Source organism: Larimichthys crocea, unplaced genomic scaffold, assembly GCF_000972845.2.
Source record: "Larimichthys crocea isolate SSNF unplaced genomic scaffold, L_crocea_2.0 scaffold125, whole genome shotgun sequence".
Classification (NCBI taxonomy): Eukaryota; Metazoa; Chordata; class Actinopteri; family Sciaenidae; genus Larimichthys; species Larimichthys crocea.
In genome coordinates, this window is record NW_020851716.1 from 160,557 (window position 1) to 176,539 (window position 15,983).

A 15,983-nucleotide genomic window follows, 5' to 3' on the forward strand; every position below is an offset into this window, starting at 1 on the left:
TGTGTGTGTGTGTGTGTGTGTGTGTGTGTGTGTGTGTGTGTGTGTGTGCGTGTGTGTGTGTGTGCACGCATCTGTGTAGGAGTTTATGGTTGAGTGCTATTTGCTGTCTTCATATACATTTATAATTACGTTAATATTTATTATTGAGCTAAGAAATTGATACAAAATTTGACTGCAGTTGCAAAAGAAAAAACAACTAACAAATCAACAAATGGTATAATTGTTCCTGATATTGTTACAGTTCATAAGATAAAAACCAACAGTACATCATTCATTAAAAAAACTGATTCAGCAGTTTTTAAATCAAATATTACATCAGCGGAGGAAATAGTGAATCACAAAAACTTTTGTAGGAGCAATTTGGGGTTCAGTATCTTGCTCAAGGACACATGACATGCAGACTGGAGGAGCCGGGGATCCAACCACCAAACATCTGATTATTGGACAACCCGCGCCACAGCAGCAGACAGGGCTAGTAATGTGGAGGCAGCAGCAACGTTTGCTTCCACAAAGCAGAGGAAATATCTGTCTGTCAATGTTTTATTTGAAGCATGTGAAATATATATATATAAATTTTCATATGATATATTTGTCACACATTCACTGTATGTGACACCGTATGTGTATATGTGAAGCTGGTATCTGACTCGGTGGATTCAGGCCATTGTGTGACCTGAGAGGCAAAACCGAGGCCAAAAAATGCACAAAGCATGCTGCTTGTAGAGCTCACTGTATTGAAGGTACAAAAACCTTATCAGCTCATGTCTTCTATCCATCTATAACTATGACTAAACACTAGGGGTGCAACAATACATGTATCTACATTGGACCGTTCGATACAGTGGTCTCAGTTCGGTATGGACTATGAACCCAACAATACGCAATTTTAAATTTGTTTTATCAACTTCTGACGATGCGCTCTGTGCTAAAAGCTCAGTGGATCTGCACACGTCTCTGGACATCTTCCCGGTGTATGTTCTTCTAAACATGCTTCTACATGTGTAAATATGCTACGTAGTTAATTAGTTACTCTTTTGTCTGTTTTTATGACTGGCAGTTTGCACGGGGTATTTTATTTTGAAAGTCCACCGGATTCTCTTTGCTTTTTCTGTGCCTGACTTCTGCCCACTCGAGGTAGTCTGTGTAAATTGCCGCACACTGCTCGCTGAAATCAAAGATCCTCCACCATCCGTTTGAAACTACTTGGGTTTTCGTATTAAGTATGACCCTGAAATTAAATTTAAAAACTGTACTTTTGAGTTGAAACTAGAAACAAACTAGAAACAATAAAGTACAAGTTAAAAAAGGCATGGAAATTTCTTTTTTTTGCATCAAAAAAATATCGAACCGTGACACTAAAGTATCGAACTGAACCAAACTGTGAATTTTGGTGGAGATCAAAGCTCAGTCATTCGTTTTTGAGCGTATTCATGCTGAAACATGAATAAATGAACAAGCAGTATTTTATTGAAATATGTTTCCTCCTATTCTTTGCTCAGCCTCTGTTGCTGTGAATAAAGAATAGAGAGTAACAGAGGATTAGCAGTAGCATACTGTGATTATTCTACTTGTGTTCAGCTAATTAGCTTGTAGCAAAAAATGCTGATCATAAAATAATAAAAAGAGTACAGTCTAGACTGCTCTGTATGGAAGGTGCCTGAGTTAACTATGTTATGATTTGGTGCTATATAAATAAAAGTGAACTGAAAATTGAATAATCTCCCAGAGCCTATGTGACATATTCAAATCATATTCAGTTTGGTTCAACCAAATGGTCAAAATGCTAAAGATGAAGAGTTTACAAGAGTATATAACAGGGAATATGAGACAGAAAGGATGCAGATCTTCAGATTAGAGAAGCCATGGGCAAGTGGCCCCCATGAGCCAGCAGAACAACTTCAATGTGCCATGTCTTAACTCTACAAGTCTCTGAACTCTACTGGAGGGATGAAACTCCATCTTCTAAAACATATTCCCTCATCTGGTGTTATGCTGATGGTGGTGGTGGTGAGCTGTTCAGCTGGGTTGAGATGTGGTGATGTTGAAGGCCATAGCATCTACTTCACATCATTTTCACACTCATCAAACCATTCGGTGTCCCATGTGGCCTCGTTGGCATCTGCATCCATTATAACATATAATATAACAATCCTCAGACATTTCACCTAACATTTGAGTCCTCATTCTTAGCACCACAGACATTCTGCAAGAAGCCACGCTGCATCATTTTGTTGACCGCTTATGTTCCTCGATAACAGACATTGATGACCCACAGGATGGCAGCAAAGTGCTGACTCCGTCTGCTACTCAGGGAGAAGAAGAAGAAAACTGGGCGATGTACTGCTAACCCATAGACATATATACATAGACGCCGCATTGAGCGGTTGGTCGTTGGTATATAAACCAGATCCTGAAATGTAGATGTGACATGAGGGTTTTCTGAATAAAGCATTACACGTGAACTCTATACATACATATACACACACATTATATATATGTCACACCGTGGTGATGTCAACTGGGTTTTTGTTATGTCTTGTCATTCCTGTTTTATTTTGAAAGTTAACTCTCCTCTCGTTTCAGGTCACTTGCCCTTCCTCATGTGTCACCAGTCTGATTGTCTTCCCCGCCCTGATTGTTTCCACCTGTTCCCCATTTCCCTCATGTGTATATATAGTCTGTGTTTCCCCTTGTCTTGTGCCGAGTGTCTTCGTTCCTGTTTCGTCGCACCCAAGCCCTTCCATTGCCTCCAGCCTGTTCCTTGGTCCTTGTTTTGTAAGTTTCATAGCCCTTTAGTTCAAGATTAGAAAGAGTTTTTTGTAGCCTGTTTTCATCCTTCGGGATCGTTTTCTGTTTGTTGGTTTCTTTCCTTTTGATAAGTTTTTTCATCCTCCGGGATTGATTTTGTGTTTCCAGCCAGTTTAGGTGATTAGGCCATAAGATATAGATAGTTCTGTTTCCTCCTCATTTTGAGAGAGTGTTTTTGTTGATAAACTTTATTAGATCTTTCCTTCCCATTTTGGTGAAGCGTTTTTCTTTCTAGTTCAGTGTTTTTGTTTTTTCCAAGAGAGTGTAGCAGAGGATTTAGTTAGAGTTAGAGTGCTGCTTAGAGTAGCCATTTTTGTTGTTAATTTTGTAGACTGTGTCAGCTGCTCGGAATAATAAAGCTTCTTTGAAACCTGCCTATTCCGCGACTGAGTCTGCCGCTTTGTTCTGGGCCTGACGTACACTTCGGCCAGTATGGACTCAGCGGAACAAGGTTTGGCTGCTGCCATTCGGCTCAAGAGGCTCGGCTTTCTCGCCAGGAGGAGTTTCAGGCAGCCGTGGCAGGGCACCTGACACTCCTAACGAGCCAGATGACGGAGCTAACCGCGCAGCTGCGACTAACAGCCATTCAACCCCCAGCTTCCGAGAATGCCGCCACTGCAGCTCTGGCCCCGAACCCCGCACACCATCGGTTGGACCTCGCCTGGCACCTCCGGAGCCGTACTCCGGAGAACCTGGTCTCTGTCGACCTTTCCTCACGACCTGTGATATTCACTTTGAGCTCTTTCCCCAGGCCTTCCCCACGAGATCGACGAAAGTGGCTTTCGTCATTTCTCACCTCACCGGGAGGGCGAGGTCTGGGCTACTGCTGAATGGTCCAGACAAGCCACTCTCTGCTCGGTGTTTGAGGACTTCAGATTGGCACTGCTGCAGACTTTCGATCCCGTCTCCTCCGACCGAGAGAAAGCCAGGGAGCTGAGCTACCTGGTCCAAGGCCAAGACACTGTGAGTAATTACGCCATTCGTTTTCGCACATTGGCGGCAGTGAGTGGCTGGAACGATACGGCCTTGTATGACATGTTTTTGAAGGGGCTGTCGGCACGGATTCAGAAACTTTTGACAGCCCCAGGAGAGAGGTCCATGGGCTAACAGACCTGGGAGAGAGCCGGGACTGGGACAACCGCGGACGGTCCCCGCTTCACACCCACTCAGGTTCCCCCGCGAACCTATGCAGCTGGGGAGAGCACGGCTGACCCCAGAGGAGCGACGGCGACGACAGCAGGAGGGCAGATGTTTTTACTGCGGAGAGATGAATCACCGGTGGCATCCTGCCCCCCAAGAGACCCGAGGTGAGTCTGCAACATTCTGACAAATCCTCACGATGTCAGATCCAGGGCCAAGTGACCTATCAGACCTCTACCAAGATGGTAGGGGTCCTCATAGACTCCGGAGCGGACGAAAGCTTTATGGACTGGAAATTAGCCCAAGAACTCAAAGTACCTACCCATTGCATTCACCAGGCCATGAGGGCTAAGGCTCTGAATGGACAGGACCTATTTTCCATCACGCACCGCACAGAACCCGTAAAATGGGAAATTCAGGGACATGATGAGACTATGTCTTTTTTTTTATGTGACTCTCTATCTCATCCCATTGTGCTAGGGTTTCCCTGGCTCGTGCAGCACAACCCAGTGGTGGATTGGAGATCTGGCAACATTCAGGGTGGAGGGAGAGCGGTCTAACCACAGGGTTGTGAATGAAATCAGCAGAAACCCTTCACTGTGATTAATCATGTATCTGTTCCTCCCACAACAGAATCCCAGACCCCGGACCTGAGCTCAGTGCCCACCGATTACCATCACCTTGGAGAGGTTTTTAGCAAGGTTAAAGCCATCTCCCTACCACCCCACCGACCATACGACTGTCCCATCGATCTCATTCCCGGCGCTCCGATTCCTAAAGGCCGTTTATACTCCATCTCAGGGCCAGAGAAAGAGGCCATGAAGGTATATATTGACTCCTCCCTGAAGGCAGCGGGAGCAGGCTTCTTCTTCGTCGGGAAAAAAGATGGATCCTTACGACCATGTATAGACTATAGCCCTCTGAATGAAATCACAGTCAAGAATAGATACCCCTTGCCGCTTATGATCTCTGTTTTCGATCAGTTACAACAGGCAAACATTTTCACCAAGCTCGACCTCAGAAATGGCATACCATTTGCAGAATCAGACAGGGGGATGAGTGGAAAACCGGGTTCAACACGCCTACCGGCCATTATGAATATCTGGTCATGCCTTTCGGACTTACTAACGCGCCCGCTGTTTTCCAAAACATGATTAATGAGGTTCTCAGAGTTTCTTGATCATTTTGTTTTTGTTTATTTGGACGACATATTAATTTACTCCTCGGACCTAGGACCCACAACGCCATGTAAACCTGGTACTCCGCCGTTTACTCGACAACCAGTTATACGGTAAAGCCGAAAAAAAGCGAGTTCCATGCCACCACCATCTCCTTCCTGGGCTTCATGTAGCCCCTGGAAGGGTTCAGATGGACCCGGCTAAGATTAAAGCGGTTGCCGATTGGCCAACCCCTGTAACCGCAAAAAGGTACAGCAATTCCTAGGATTTGCCACACTTTACAGGCGGTTTATCGAGGCTTCAGTTCCATCACGGCCCCCCTACATGCCCTGACCTCCACCAAGACCCAGTTCCAGTGGACTCCAGAGGCCGAAGCAGCCTTCAACGATCTCAAGACCCGGTTCACCACCGCACCCCTCCCACGAGCAGATCCTGGACGCCAATGTGGTGGAGTGGACGCTCTAATGAAGGGGTCGGAGCAGTGCTGTCCAGCGGCGGAGCAGGATGGCAAAATGCACCCTTGTGCGTTGTCCAGACGACTGACCAAGGCGGAAAAGATTATGACGTGGGCAACCGGGGCTCCTCGCTGTCAAGGTGGCATTGAAGAGTGGAGGCACTGGCTGGAGGGGTCAGAGGTGCCATTCATCGTCGGACTGATCACAAGAACCTTGAGTATCTTAGAAAGGCAAAAAGGCTGAACTCACGCCAGGCCAGGTGGTCACTGTTCTTTAACCGTTTCTTGTTTTCCCTCTCTTACAGGCCGGGGTCCCAGAACATCAAGCCCGATGCCCTGTCCCGAATTATGACCCCGAGCCTGTTGCCAGGAACCGAAACCTATCCTTCCACGAAACTGTGTGGTTGGGGGGGTAACTTGGCAGATAGAAAATGAGGTGAGACAGGCTAACGGCGATAGCCCCACCTCGAGGTTGCCCAGAAAACCGACTATATGTGCCAGTTGCTCAGCGACCTCAGTGATCCATGGGCTCATACGTCACGCCTGTCATGCCATCCGGGAGTACGGCGGACCATGTTCGTAATCTCCCGGAGATTCTGGTGGCCAGCTATGAGCGGCAGGTCCGGGAGATAATGGGCTTGCTCGGTCTGTGCCCGTAACAAGACTTCCTCAGGGAAAAGGATGGGACTCCTTCAACCTCTTCCCATTCCCTCCAGACCGTGGTCGGACATCTCACGGATTCGTTACGGGGCTCCGGTGTCTCAAGGAAAACCTACGATCCTCACTATAGTTGACGATTTTCTAAAATGGCCAGATTCATAGCCTTGCCCAAGTTGCCCACTGCCAAAGAAACCGCTGAACTATTAATTAACCACCTTGTCAGAGTTCATGGATTCCTAAGGATATCGTTTCAGACCGGGGGCCCCAGTCATCTCAGGGTTCTGGAGGGGGTTCTGCCGTCACTTGGGAGCCACAACCAGCTTAACGTCCGGCTACCATCCAGGACTAACGGCCAGACCGAGCGCCTATACCGCAGCTGGAAACCGGCTCCGTGCCTGGGTCACAGAATCCCTCTACATGGAGCAAACACCTGGTCTGGTAGAGTATGCTCATATACTCTGCCCACCTCAGCCACAGGTTTCTCACCCTTCAAGTGTGTGTATGGCTATGACCCCCCAGTTTTCCTGACCAGGAACATGAATCACGGTGCCCTCCGCTCACGCCCAGGTTCGCCGATGCCGACGCATATGGGCAGCCGCCCGACAAGTCCTGCTCCGCCAGGGGGACCGGGTGAAGCAAGCGGCGGACAAGAGGAGACGCCCGGCGCCCAATTACCAGAAATTGGCACCACGGTTCGTGGGGCCTTTCCCAATCACAAAGACTGTTGGACCAGCAGCTGTTCGCCTTCGTCTTCCCCGGTCCCTCAGAGTCCATCCCACGTTCACGTCAGCCAGGTCAAGCCTGTCCGCGAGGCACAATGGTTCCGGCCCCCCCACCCCCACCAACTCCAGAGCGTTGATGGCGGTCCGGTGTAACAGGTCCGCAAACTACGCAACGCACGCTCGAGGTCGGGGCAGACAATATCTGGTCGACTGGGAGGGTTATGGACCAGAGGAGCGCCAGTGGGTCCCCTCCCGATTCATCTTAGCCGGACTCCATCGAGGACTTCCCAGAGATCACCCTGACCAGCCTGGGCCGTCAGGAGTCGGCCCTTGAGGGGGGGCACTGTCACACCGTGGTGTGTCAAGCTGGGTTTTTGTTATGTCTTGTCATTTCCTGTTTTATTTGAAAGTTAACTCTCCTCTCGTTTCAGGTCACTTGCCCTTCCCCATGTGTCACCAGTCTGATTGTCTTCCCCGCCCTGATTGTTTCCACCTGTTCCCCATTTCCCTCATGTGTATATATAGTCTGTGTTTCCCCTTGTCCTGTGCCGAAGTGTCTTCGTTCCTGTTTCGTCGCACCCAAGCCCTTCATTGCCTCCAAGCCTGTTCCTTGTGTCCTTGTTTGTAAGTTTCATAGCCCTTTAGTTCAAGATTGAAAGAGTTTTGTAGCCTGTTTTCACTCTTCGGGATCGTTTCTGTTTGTTGGTTTCTTTCCTTTTGATAAAGTTTTTCATCCTCCGGGATTGATTTTTGTTTCCAGCCAGTTTAGGTGTTAGCCATAAGATATAGATAGTTCTGTTTCCTCCTCATTTTGAGAGAGTGTTTTTGGTTGATAAACTTTATTAGATCAACACTAGTTCAGTGTTTTCGTTTTTTCCAAGAGAGTGTAGCAGAGGATTTAGTTAGAGTTAGAGTGCTGCTTAGAGTAGCCATTTTTGTTGTAAATTGTGTAGACTGTGTTCAGCTGCTCGGAACTAATAAAGCTTCTTTGAAACCTGCCTATTCCGCGACTGAGTCTGCCGCTTTGTTCTGGGCCTGACAATATATATATGTGTGTGTACTATATATATATGTATGTATGTATGTATGTATGTATGTATGTATGTGCGCATGCATGTGTATATGTGCGCATGCATGTGTATATATGCGCATGCATGTGTATATATGCGCATGCATGTGTATATATGCGCATGCATGTGCGATGCATGTGTATATATGCGCGCATGCATGTGTATATATGCGCATGCATGTGTATATATGCGCGCATGCATGTGTATATATGCGCGCATGCGTATATATTATATAGATATAGTATATATATATGTGTGTGTGTATATATATATATATGCATGTGTATATATATATGTTCACGTGTAATGCTCTTTATTAAGAAAACCCTCATGTCACATCTACATTTCAGGATCTGGTTATTATAGACACAGATTAAATGTTAAATATAAATATTTCAATATTTATCATCACAGTAACAGTGTTACACACATTAGTAGCTGTAAACACTCAGCATTAGAAAAATACATACGTTGGTTTGGTGCTTACATAAGTAGTAAACATTTATAATCATCACTTTAAAAGTTACATACGTTGTTTTTGGTGCCTGTTTGTTTCCCAGATATATTAGTGTGTGTGTGAATGTGTGTATAAGAGACATTAACTTAAAGCACTTTATAGAAAGGCGCTTTATGAAGTTCAGTCCATTTCCTTGTATTAGTTCACGGGCAGACCTGCCATTTCCAATATGGCGGCGACGTCGACGTATGATTCAGCACTCAATGCGGCGTCTATGTATATATGTCTATGTGCTAACCTGCCTGGCTATCTGTTTTGATTGGCTCCCACAATCAACCAATCAAACAGAGTTTACAAATGTGAATGCAGCAGAATGGGGCAGAAAGGCCAGAAGACAGTGATAGATTATAGCTGGAATTATTTCAAATGAAAACACGGCACCATACAGCAAAAAACCTACAACTACCACACCACAGGGCAGACAGCTGAGTAAATCACATTATAATAATAATATTTGAGTTTTCTGACAAAATCAGAAACAAGTTTTGACATGCACAGAAATGATGAGCTCAAACAGATCATAATGTTCCATGTCACTACGAGCAGCACCTCTCATACCAATCATTTTTCATTGGTATTTTAAAAGAATAAAAAGGGTTTGCACAAATGTAGCACAGCGCATGTTACAGCTACACCTTTGTCACAGGGCAATAATTATGTTTGAGTTCTTATTAACTTATTACTAAGAGTTGCTTTAGCGGCTGCCTGTAGAGTCACTCAGACCGGCCTTACTAACAAATGTCACAAGGCTCCTTCCCAACATTAAATCCCACATGTACATCAGTCAAATACAATACTGTACTACTGACAGCATAGTTAGAGGACCGACCTTCCTAGTCTATCAAGTGTCCTATGCACAGTACATTCTGTCTTATAGCAGGCAGGGGGCAACTCCACTGGCTGCCAAAAGAAGTCTGTATTAAGATTTATGTAAAAATGACTCAACATGACCTCAGTAAACAGATTACTCATGGGTTTATGGTCTCAATCTCTTCAAGCCTTCTACTATACAGCATGATGTTCATTTAGTAAATTATGGTTCCATTTAGGGTAAAATAGATGATAAAAGTGCATATATTTTAGGGCGTGGCTACCATGTGATGTCATTCTCAGGGAGTCTGTCCAGCTCAACACATGAAACTTAGATCAAACTGTCACACTGACACAGTGCTGATCAGCTGTGAAACTTGATTCTGTTACTGCATTGTAACCACGTAGGCAGCTAATTCAATATTTTGCATTTTTCACTGTAGGCCACGGTTAGAGGTTACTACACACTGCTCCTTTAAAATCAGGATTTTGAAAAGTGAGGGGGCTCTGCCATCGACACCGTCAGTGGAAACACAGTATACTGTACACACACTGCCACAGTATAAATACATACAGAGTCACAGTGAGCCTTGAGGTGCTGTAAGAGTGCACGTATCTACTCACACAGTGAATCACATTTTACTGAGCCTGTGCATCAGCAGAATCCAGAACAGGTATCCATGACAACCAAATAACCCAGCAACCTCAGAGCTTGTTTATGCCACCCCATATTAGCCAAAAGGCAGTGAGAGCCATTCCTAGTCCTCGGCTGAGGCCAGGATCTTTTTCCCTTGCTACCATCCTAACACTGGTGTTGCCATTTACCTGTGAAGTTGGTGTCATTAGAAGAAGTCCAAAGGAGGGCAGTAGTGTTCATATAAAACACTGCAGACACTCTGTATCCCCGTCAGGTCAGAAGAATTCATGGCATTTAATCATAACAATGAACCAATCTCTTGCACTCCCTGGAGGGGCTGACTTCAACAATTCTGCCCCCACTGTCTCTGCAGCCTCCACACTGTTTTGTTGTTGTTGTTAATTAATGCATTGTTTAGGTGGCTCATGGTTTTTAGTAATCTGTCACAGCAACTCTGCCCAGCAAACACAAAGAGGAAGGAGTTTGGAGAGGCCTCAAAATACACTGGAACAATGAGAGAGATTTAACAGGCAGGTGGCTTCTCTGCCATCATCACTGCTGGAACATCATCTGATGTGAAAACATCTAAAAAGAATCTTTTTCATTTTCATATCTACTTTAACTGCATCAACGCTTAAACTGTTCATCCTGCCCCCAGTGGTAGAATGAAAATGACTAAACTAAAACACACAAACAGTTATTTCATCAGAATAATGTGAAATGATGATTCCACCTGGACAAGCTTCATCTTGGCCAGTCACAGTGCTTCTAACCATGATGTCAGTGAAAGCCGTCATTTCATGGTAGAAAAAATAGCTCGACATGCCTACCTCATTGATGGCTAGCTGCTCTCCTCCGCCTCCTCCTGGGTGTCCAAAACGATGTCCAGAACCACGAAACTCTTCATACAGTAGATCCTCTTCACTGCCCAGTTCATCCCCAAGACCCACCTTCTCTGAGGCCCCATCAGGAACGACCACCGCTGAGACCACGAGGGAAGGGGAGGACAAAGGAGAGACAAAGACAACAGATTAGTGTGATTAACTGAGTGTCAGTCTGAAATTGTGGTTGTCGACGCCCATCTTCAATGCAGTAAATCAACAAATATATGTATGTGTAAGTATATTCATCAAAAACACAAATGGACTTTGCAAAAGCGAGCCAAGCCTAGATCAAATCAGAGGAGGCTGGTGTGTTAACACGGTTTGAACTGAAAAATAATCATTGTTCCGGTATGACCGCAGACACCCTGATTTATACTTTAAATAATTCATATTTGCCCTTCTAGTAAAAGTGCCCCAGTCACTCAGGAAAAAGTGTGTCATCACTGTCACTCTGGGCGGGGTTCGACAGTGGCTGCATGTTACTGTGCCACCAAATAAGTAGAGCACAGAAACCTCTAACACAGGCTCTGATATCAGCCCATCATCTGACAACAGCTCTGCAGCTGCAGTGCTTCAGATCCTTAATACATCCTCTTAATATTTTCTATTGAACAAACAAAACTCCTCTGAGCTTCATTGGTCCTTGCAACAAGAGTATTTAGCCACAATAATACTCTAATAACACTAATATATATGAAAATACTAGCATTATATTCAGTCTAAGTTTGAACAGCTGCTGCAACCAACTCATATTAACACATATTTTCTTTTTTACTGTTAGCTACTTCCCCAAGAGGATGAATAATGGATTAATCAATTAATCAGTCCTGCCAGGAATTATTGTCAGTCTTTTCACTGTGAGCATTTGTTCAACTGTAGATCTAGCAGTAACTCATCAGTGAATAAAGTGAGTGTTCGTAAGTCGTACCCATGGAGATGGTCCTATCACTACCTTCCTCCCTACATGAGCACAACATGATCCACAGCAGCACACAACAATAAACTGTGTTAATATACAGGTCTGCTGTTACCGGCCTGATTTGAAGAGGTACTGGTCAGTCACATGTGATATGGCTGCTCATAGCAGACTGATGGAAGGCTTTGTCTCCCATTATCCTTTGAAATGTCTGAACTCACACTTTGTGGCTACCTGCTGATGAGCTTAAAATACACTTGCTGCCACATCTCATCATGGGCTTCCCCTCAGCTTCGCTGACAGCTGTTGCCCTAGACGACATATCCGTGGTGACAAATCACCGTGGAGACAGAGAGAATATGATGAAAGAGCACATAGGTGGAGTGGAAAAGATTGGAAACAAGACTCTGCTATTAAAGAAAGACAATAAGCAGTTGTATACAGTCCACATCTGCCAGTCCTCCTGTGAATACATGTAGCACCACCTTACAGCACATAACACTATACTGGATATTGTAACATCGCCATCACTGCCATCTTTGAGACTGTGTTGAAGTTGCAGGTTCTGCCCTCATGGGGGCAGTGTAGGACACGCTGACTGGTGATGTGTGGTGCTGTAGAGAGATGAGGAGCTCCAGGTATTGACTGGCCTTTATCCGTGTGCAGAGAGCTCCTGCAGTCTGGCTTACAGCAGCATGTCGGGGTGAAGGGAGAGACACACTGTTCTACACTGCTAACCAGAGGGGTGCCCACACAGCAACGGCAACTTCAACATCTACCCCACCTCAGTTCACATTTCAAATGATACTGTTTGAAGTTTGACAGCCAGAGCAAGATGGATGATTAGAATCAAATGCATTTACATGCAGGATAATCAGGTCATATGGTTACACCCTCAACAAAATGAAATACTGTAACGAAACATTCTGTCTGTCCAAAGAAATCCAAAGATCCTTTAAACAATAAGATGTTACCACTGTGGATGACCCCTTTGTCACCTACAGAACTGAACCCCTATGAGTGTATGTACACCTCAAAGTTCCCATCAAGTAGTACACACAGACATACATGGCAGTCCAGTCCTCAGTATGCACTCACATGTTATGTAGTGATTAGTTTAGAAGGTTTTCTGTGGATCAGTTTGATTAAACTCAATTCAATTCAAAGTTGTACCTGGTTAGGAAAACCAGGTTAAATATATCTAAAGTCACATTGCAATGTATATTATTTGTCTCTTGCACGGCTGCTCAGTCTGTCCTGTGTGTGTGTGTGTGTGTGTGTGTGTGTGTGTTATGACTGAGCAGCTGAGGGCATCACAGAACAGAACACTGATTTAAATGGCTTTTCTGTCCCTTTGTGTGTAAGTGTAGGAAGCTGAAGCTGAGGCAAAGCGTGTTAGTGTGTTAGAGTTTGGACTGTAGCATTTAATCATACTGAGCCTCTGGATGTGGGTTAGCCATGTTAGTGGATCAGATTTGTCTGCATAGAGAACATTCAATACTCACTGGCACGGGTGTGTGTATATCAGTGTGTGTGTGTGTGTGTGTGTTTGTGGTTGGCTGAGGAATTCATGCGTAATGGTTGCATTTTCATTAAATGTGTGTGCTGCTGGCTGCAGCGTGGCACGTGTCTACTAGCAGCGCGTGACTGGACAGCCTCATACGACTGGCTGCCCTCACCCGCTTGGCCTGCTAACCAGGACGAGAGGAAGAGCGGGGTGTGGTAGTGTGGACGGAAGCGGTCACAAGGCTACACGTTAGACTACCTAAAGAACTGTTTCTGTTTTTGTATTTGTACTTAAAGTACTCAACTAAAGACTGCTGACATTTTCTATACTTATCTTTGTCAACAGTGAATGTATCCATTAATAAGTCTGTGTGCATCAGAGCCTGATCATATTTCTGTGTCCAGAGCTCCATTGTCATAAACACATTCACCTGGTGACAAGTTCCTTCATCACCATGAACACACACTGAAGTTTATTTGGATGGATGTGGCTAGCCTAGCTTAGCATAAAGAGTGAATACAGGAGGAAACAGCTTGGCTCTGTTCAAAGTCCAGAAAGACACGCATAGTATGAAACATGATGTTTTACCATAAACAAAAATCTAAAAAATAATGATGATCAATCCTCTCAGCTCATCATTCCTGTGTTCCTCTGTCCTGTGAGCAGGCCCAGTTCACACTGTTGCAGTTTCTGACAGCATCAGCAAAACAGCTCAGAATATGTTGCATCATAGATCACAAAGATCGTCTCAGAAAACATGTGCAGCATTACATGTTTCTGCATCTAATGCAAGAAAACAGCAACCTCTGCAGGGCTACCCGTCAGCTAACATTCAAGTTTATTTCAACTTGTGATGTATATATACATACAGACCCTTTCCAAAAAATTAGAATATCATAGAAAAGTTGACTTATTTCCATAATTCCATTAAAAAGGTTAAACTTTCATAGTTTATAGATTCAGGGCCCACAATTCAAACTATTTAAAGTATTTATTTGTTTATTTTTACATATGTTGGGCTTCCAGCTAAAAAAATCCATGAAAACAGGAATTCAAAACATTAGAATACTGTGAAGAAATCACCATTTACTTCTCAGTTTTTGCTGAAGGAAAGAAAGAAATTATGATCACATCAAATCAATCAAAATATGGTACTTTCTAAACGATACGTCAATGTTCAATACTTGGTTGGGAATCCCTTTGCCTTAATCACTGCCTCGATGCGCCGTGGCATTGAGGCAATCAGCCTGTGGCACTGCGTGGGTGTTATGGAAGCCGAGATTTCCTTGATGCTTGCTGTCAGCTCTTCTTTGTTTTTGGGTCTGGTGGCCCTCATTTTCCTCTTGATAATACCCCATAGATTCTCAATGGGGTTTAGGTTTGGCGAGTTGACTGGCCAGTCAAGCACTGTGATGGCATGGGATTAAACCAGGTTTTGGTGCTTCTGGCGGTATGGGCAGGGGCCAGGTCGCTTCCTGCGTTGGCTCAGGCTCAGAAGTGGCTTGACCCGAGGAACCTGACAGTTGTAGCCCATCTCCCGGATGTGTCTGAATGTGGTGGTTTTTGAAGCTGTGACTCCCGCCTCATTCCACTCTTTCTGGATCTCTGCCAGATTCTTGAATCTTCTCTGTTTTATAATCTGCTGAAGTCCACGGTCATCTCTTATGCTGGTGCATCTTTTCCTGACACATTTTGCCCTTCCACTAGACTTTCCATTGATATGCTTGGACACAGCACTCTGTGAACAGCCAGCCTCCTTAGCTATGAACTTTTGTGGCTTACCCATCCTATGGAGGGTATCAATGATGGTCTTCTGGCCAGTTGTCAAGTCTGTCAGGTGCTTTGAGTTTAGTAGATGATTAGTGTGTGACACTCAGTTAAAAACATTAATGCCCTGCAAAATCTGGGCTGATTTCTTCACAGTATTCTAATTTTTTGAATTCCTGTTTTTGTGGATTTTTTTAACTGGAAGCCCAAATTTTGTTAAAATAAACAAATAAATACTTGAAATTGTTTGAAGTGTGGGCCCTGAATCTATAATCTATGAAAGTGTAACCGTTTTAATGGAATTATGGAAATAAGTAAACTTTTCCATGATATTCTAATTTTTTGGAAAGGGTCTAGTAAACTTTTCCATGATATTCTAATTTTTTGGAAAGGGTCTGTATATATATATATACAAAAAGTTATTATATTAACATGCAGGTACAGTCGTAGAATAGCAAGAATGCTTCTTGTATAGCACAAATACCATAAATACCAAGTATTCACCATCATATATCTCCAGATAGAATATAGAAGATGAGTCATATCCAGTCAGGTAATTGTGAGCATTTTCATTTGCTTTCAACTTTATTTGATGAGCTAAATAAATGTGTGTTGGGGACACTGTGGAAAATATAAAGCATCAGTCAGAAGTTTGGACACATTGGAGATGAACATTGAAGACATGAAAACTAGGAAATAACACATAACGAACGATCTTTCAAGCAAAAAGGTGTAAAGAAAGCAAAATGTTTCAGATTTTCGATTCTTCAGAGTAGAAGGTTTCAAATCGATTCCAGGTGATGTCCTCATGATGCTGAACAAGAGAATGCCAAGAGAACACAAAGCTGTCACCAAAGCAAAAGGTGGGTACACACACTGGGTTTCGATTCGTGCAACATGTTAAAAAGAATTG

General features: G+C 44.2%; 1 protein-coding gene across 3 annotated transcripts in view; it reads right to left on the reverse strand.

Moving 5' to 3' along the window:
• Positions 1-15,983, reverse strand: part of arhgef4 (Rho guanine nucleotide exchange factor (GEF) 4) — an 86,515-nt gene that overhangs the window by 17,813 nt on the left and 52,719 nt on the right. For all 3 annotated transcript variants that reach the window (XM_027275415.1, XM_027275416.1, XM_019253555.2), the window contains one exon: positions 10,827-10,978. In XM_027275415.1, coding sequence (XP_027131216.1) covers positions 10,827-10,978 — 152 coding nt within the window. The remainder of the gene's footprint in view (positions 1-10,826; positions 10,979-15,983) is intronic.